Source organism: Pseudorasbora parva, chromosome 2 (genome assembly GCF_024679245.1).
Source record: "Pseudorasbora parva isolate DD20220531a chromosome 2, ASM2467924v1, whole genome shotgun sequence".
NCBI classification, from domain to species: Eukaryota; Metazoa; Chordata; class Actinopteri; order Cypriniformes; family Gobionidae; genus Pseudorasbora; species Pseudorasbora parva.
The window spans coordinates 15,423,893-15,430,302 of record NC_090173.1 but is presented as its reverse complement, the minus strand read 5'-3'; the positions used below and the strand labels follow the sequence as shown (position 1 = coordinate 15,430,302).

At 36.9% G+C, this 6,410-nt stretch overlaps 1 protein-coding gene across 1 annotated transcript; it reads left to right on the top strand.

Annotated features, from left to right (window-relative positions):
- The first annotated feature begins 461 nt into the window (after window positions 1-461).
- Window positions 462-5,835, top strand: LOC137048720 (uncharacterized). The gene is made up of 5 exons (XM_067426952.1): window positions 462-566; window positions 1,578-1,884; window positions 2,394-2,534; window positions 3,372-3,477; window positions 5,379-5,835. The coding sequence occupies exons 1-5, from the start codon at window positions 462-464 to the stop codon at window positions 5,833-5,835; spliced, it is 1,116 nt and encodes a 371-aa protein (XP_067283053.1).
- The last annotated feature ends 575 nt before the right edge of the window (window positions 5,836-6,410 follow it).

The window sequence follows — 6,410 nt, the reverse complement described above, 5'->3', positions numbered from 1 at the left end:
TTATTAAATTCAATATGTATGTAATAGTAGGCCTAGGTGATGCTGATATGGCAATAAACTCAAATGCTACTATTGCAGTGACCCACCAGGAGCAGTAATGGGAACCCCTGCTCTATAGCCTATAAATATATAAATATTAATATTTCACCCTGCTTATGGGTAAAATTGTATTATTTATGCATGTATAGTAGGCTACTCAAAATAAAATAAAGAATGAAAATAATACATCTATCATAAGATTTGTGAAAGAATTAGGGAGATAAAGAGCAAGAGATAAATGTTTAAACATTGCACAGGCAGTCCATAGTAAAACGAGACACGTCAGAAGATAAAGACGGGCATTCGGAACAGTAGGTGGCGGTGTGTGCGCTTGACAGAAGCAGCTATGCAATATCTGCGTCATTACCGTCTATGGTCATTACCAACAATTGGGCGCACTTCACATTATCATACAAGTAATCATGGAGGACCTGTACCAGCCACAGTTCAGCCTACACCACGGCGTAAAAAGGCTGATAATGCTAGCCAGAGATCTGTCGAGGGACCGATTGGAGTCCATTTTTAAGGTGAGTAACTAGTTATTTTGAAATCTTTCGTGCATTCTTTTGTCTTTAATTACTTTCGTTAATGTTATAGTAGTTTGACAGTTAAGCTAGCGTTATGCAGCCAGCATCAAGTGCTTGCGCTGGCGAGGGTTAAATTGGAACGTAAACTTCAACGGTTATTAATAACTCCTAATTTGTAGTGTTTACACGACAACGATGTGCTAAAAAACAGACACCAACTTTGTCGCAACGATCTGCGAAATATATATTGTATTATGCAAGTCCGGCCAGTAGTTGGCGCTATCGTTTTCTCAAGAAGAAACAGGTGTTACCCCGCCAAAGCTTAATGCGCATGCGTAATACATTGCCGTTTGGCGGTTTCATAATTATTATTTTTTGGTTAGAGACCGTAAATGATTATTTTTCAGAAACTTGCGCTTTGAAACCTTTTTTTTCTTCTAAAGGTTGCGTTTGCAGCCCCCCAAACCGCATAAAAGTTTCTGTTTCAGTTGAAACCGCGGTGTCACCTATGGGTGTCACTGCTGTGTAACGTTAAATGAACTCTGCACTTAACTGTGCGCACAATTTGCTTCCAAGGCAAAACTTTAGTAATGCGTAGTCGTTCATCTTTATTGCCAGCTGGCCAAGTACAGCCTTAAAATTTGTTGGCAGAAGTTTTGTATAATGTCATTTCAGTTTGTCCTGTTTAAATTGAATTTTGCCTCTTAACATATGGTAAAAATACAGTTCCACTGATCTATACTTGATCATGAAATAATGCAATCCATATTTTATAAGTATTTTTTTTTTTAGAAAATTAAAGTTGTAAATACGAGTGGGAAGCTCTGGATGACCGGTTCACATAGAAACCTGAGATTTGTGATTGAATGCTTAATGTCAGTAGTCTGGTCGCTTGAGTGGTCATTATTATTCAATAAAAGCTGTAAAAAAAACTGTTCAGTGAGTCTGAAGGCTACTATACAGGCATTAAGCAGTGACATTAATCGAGCATTATTGTTTCCTTCCCTTTAGGTCGAGCCAGATAGTCTTTACTTAGAAGATGACATCACAAGAGAAACATTTTTTCCAGATCAATCTGGACAGTTCCAGACCACCCTCATGAGAGACAGAGGATCTTTTGCTGTGTCAGGGACAAGCAAAGAACAAGCTTTGACACCAGTTGCAGGCCCTTCAACACCAGTATCCTGTCGCCCAAAAGGGAGTGCTGCCTTTACACACCCATCCAATACATTCCAAAACCCTCTCCGAAGATCCAAATCTGCAAGAAAGCAGATTTATGTAGCGGACATTGAGGATAGCGGGAAAATATCTCCCTACAGTATGTATTTGTATCCTTCCAAATCTTTAAGCTCAAAAATTATACTTCATATGCTCTAGCTAATGTTAAATTGGATCAGCCATGGGCCTGGAGTACCACCATCTCTGCGCATTAGGGGTGTAATATTATATCGTTAAACAATATATCGTGATATAAAAATGTGACGATATGTATTGTTGATGGAAACGATATGACTCGCAATATAAAGTTTTTTTAATCCAAGGATCAATTTGCTGTAGTCGGCCTATTTATAAGGTATAATTCACCCAAACACAAATTTACAAATGTGCCACAAATGTTAACTGTCGTCATGAACTCACCATCATGTCTTATTTCGTTTAACTTCCAAACACAAATGAAGATATTCTTTATGAAACCTGAGGGATTTCTGTCCCTCCATTTAAAGTCCAAAAAAAAATTGTCTGAAAGAAAAAATGTGCAGTATTTTGGGGTGTTCCCATTAGAGTTGAGAACCATATAACTGGTTATGAATACTTTCTCTGTCACAGCTACAGTGCATGTCACAATATCTGAAGGCCAGGGTGTGCAGGCAGTGGGACAAACGGTGCAGGAATATTTAAATTCCGCTGACAGCTACAGTATCTGCGATGCAAAAGGGCTGGCAATTGCGGATACTTCAGAAACCAAAGGTATTTCACTGCAAATGTCCACATGTTTGTCCCCTAAACTACCATACATGTTTATCAACTTAACAAAGAGTCCTTACACACAAGATGTATGTGTTGGTTAAATATGTCTCAGTTTGCATCCATTACCTTTTTAAGTAAACTATTATATTGGTACACAAGCAAACTAGACAACTAAAAACTTTTAAAATTTTGTTTTCATAGTGTTAGGCTATTGTAAGTGGGTTTGTCAAGACTATATAACCGCTTTTCCACCATCGGACTGGTGTGTTTCCAAAAAACCATAGTTACTAACCTGTTAGCAACTTAGTTGGTTGGCAATGGGAAATTGCATTGCAACCAACAAAGTTGCTAACTTAGTTAGCAACTATGCTTTTGTGGAACGCACCCCTGAGCGGTCCTCATAGTGTAACAGTTCCTTTCCTTGCCAGCTGGTGCTTGTTTCGTTTTCCACTGTGAGGCTGATCACTGCCATTCTTTTGAATGTAATATAAAAGCGTCAGTCTTTACTTATGACATGAGATCATGTAATAACGGCTGCGTTATGGCGGATTATTAATTTGTGTTTGCGTTGCTCAAATTGTACCAGGCTCGAGTGGAAACACGTCTGGAACCGTTCCTTACCATTCTAAGAACCGTTCGGCCCGAAGGTGAAAAAGTGGCTTTGGAAGCACACTGTAACACCGTGACTGAAAAAGGCCAACAAACATGTGCTAGAAATTAGGTTTTCCTCGCATATTGATTGTGCAGTTATTCTTAAATTGTGTAAAAGTTTTAAAATGTAAGCAGAAACTGTGAAATGTTATGTGGGCATAATTTAATGCTGTTTTTGCATTTTAGATTTGGAATTTTGGAAAACATCGAGTCGGAAGGTTTACGCCATCAGAACCGTAGACCTGGCCAAGCTCAAGACGGGAAGACTTGAAAGTGCCTCCAAAAAGAAAAGGCAAGTTTGTTTTCAAGAATCAAAATGATCTATTTACACAGCTTAAGGTATAATTTAAGAACAATGTAGAGTTAAGAAGGTTTTGGGAAATCCAACCCAAGTCTATTCAAAATCAGTGATAAAAGGAAAGCTTCTCAAGGCCTTTAAAGCAGGCAAAATTATCAAGTTACATGCTTAAATATATACAGTTATGCAACAATACACTGTATAGTAAAACCAGTATCTAACGGTTACCTGTACGTCTGTAACTGTACTAGTAACCGAACAGTCTGTGATGCAATGCTTTGATCTCAATGATCAACAGTTACTATCTTTCATTCTGAAACCTATACCCTAAGCAAAGAAATGTTTAAAATTCAAAAAAAAAAAAAAAAAATAGGGTTGTGACAATATAGTATCATGTACTTATTATTATTATTATTATTTTTATTATTGAAGGGTTAGTTCACCCAAAAATGAAAATTCGGTCATTAGTTACTCACCCTCATGTCTTTCGAAACCCATAGAACCTGCGTTCATCAATCAATCAATCAACTTTATTCATATAGCGCTTTTACAATGACGATTGTTTCAAAGCAGGTTCTTAGTGTCAAACAAGATAATAAAAGGCTTTATTGAGGAAGACGTGCCAGTGAGGCAAATTCATATGGAGACACCCATTGACACAGTCTCAGCAGACACTCCAGGATGCGTTGATCATGTGTTCATCTTCGGAACAGAAATAAAGATAGTTGTGTTGAAATCCGATGGCTCAGGAAGGCCTCCATTGGCAACAATGAAAAATATAGACCAAAAGTCAGGGGTGCAATTAATTAAAGAAAAATTTACTGAATAATAGTCTGCAGTGTCATCAGCAGAAGCTAGCTTCAAAGTCTCACAAGGAGTTTGTAGGTTGCGCTAAGCGCACTCCCTCTACCAGTCAGTCTTGTACATACAACAGTTATACTGTTTTCAAGGTCTATCTACGTCATTACTGCAAGTAGAATGATTCTGATTTCCTTTTTTCTTTTTCTTTTTTTTTTGCGCACAAAAGCTATTCTTGTCGCTTTATAAAATGATTGTAGAGCCACTGCAGTGAGATGGGCTTTGTAACGACGTCTTTAGTGCCTTTATGGGTCTTACAAGAGGAAATGACATTGTTGTCAATGAAGGCCTTTCTGAGCCATCGGATTTCAACACTAATATCTTCATTTGTGTTCCAAAGATGAACAGAGGTCTTACAGGTGTCTAATGACATTAGGGTAAGTAATTATTGACAGAGTTTTAATTTTTGGGTGAACTAACTCTTTAAGCTAGTATTATCAAATTGGCCCGCCATAGTTTTACTTAAGCATCAAAGCATATAGCAGGCACAAACATGCGCATACTCCAAATTGAAAAAACTATATTCACAAATTTGGTCAAGAATGCTTTGAGAATAAGAGAATTTACCAATTTCTTACACTGTTGTGAAAACCGCATCGGCATTAGTCAGTATTTTGTTCCTGTTGCATAGCACATTAACAAAATGTTTATGATAGGCATAATAATGTAATACAAATGACAACACCTAACAAATCATTATTTTATTATATAATAAAAATGTATAGCTAGTAACAGTCTAATAGGTCCGCAAAATCAGTCAACAATTAAATTTTAAAGCAAATTGTTAAACCTACAAACAATTGAAAGAAAAAAAAGATTATAAACCTGAAGAATAGTGAAATAGTGGCCACATACAATAACATTAAGAATCTACGGTGGTATAATTTTAATGTAACATTTAAAATTTGTAATAAAACTATTAATGATGACTTATTACACAAACTCTTGATATTGTTGATTTTACAGATAGACTGCTGTGAATTGAAATGCTGATATTGTCTCTGAAGTAATGGACATGTCTTTTTCACTATTTTCAGGGTTGGCTCTGAAGAACATGAAGTTCTAGATGGCCTGCTCGACATTGAACTGGAGATAAAAAACTCTGCATCAAGGCTAGCTGAAAACATGGATGAAAAATTTAGCGAGCTATCCATTTCAGTCAACCACATTAAGGCTAATGTGCTACAGGTAGTGCAACAGATTGAAGTGTTGGCGGAGATGAAGGAGAAAGTTTCTGAAGTGTCAAAGTCGCTATCCATTGCTTCCTCTCTGCGAGATGCTTTAGCATGCAAGATGTGCACAAACATGCCCAATTCTGTGCTTGTAATAACTGCATGTTGTGGTCAGGTGGCAGGGTGTGGCCCCTGCATCCAGACGTATCTTAATGACAACGACAGCTGCCTTTTGTGTAAAGCAAATATGTTTGCAGGCAAACTGGTGTTTTTAAGAGGTCTGAGTGAGGTGCTGGCAAAACTGACAAATACAGCTTCTTAAATGGGGTCCGGCTGACAGTTTGTTGCTCAAAAGTTCAGAAATATTGATTTTCCACATATTTTAGTTTTACATATTTTTATGTATTTGTTGTATTCTTGGGCATAGGTTCAGGGTTTAGTATGGCATCAAGTAATTTTTGTTTTTCTGTATTACTTTTTGTATGTGTAGGGTGTAAATTCAAAACAGCCAACTGAGTTTATTTTTGTACTCCAGTGCCATATACAGTATCGTAACTTTTTTTTACTGAACTTACTTACAGCATACTCTGTTCTTGAATAGGCTGTTTAAAGAGAGATGCCCTCCATTTTCTTCTATGTACACTATAGTCATATAAACCACAGCGCATTTTGGCTCTCCGAGCAGAATATGCTTGTCTGGGGTCATTTCACGGTTCAAAACTGTTAAAAAAAAAAGAGGACCTGATAGTTGTACAAGGTTTGTATATCTTATGGGTATTATAAGAAACTAAGTACAGAATTAAACAAATGTTGTAAATGCTTTAATGGTAATTAGCAAATGTTAAAATAAAACGTGCTTTTTCAAATGGGCTTGTGTCTTTTATACTTTTGTATGTA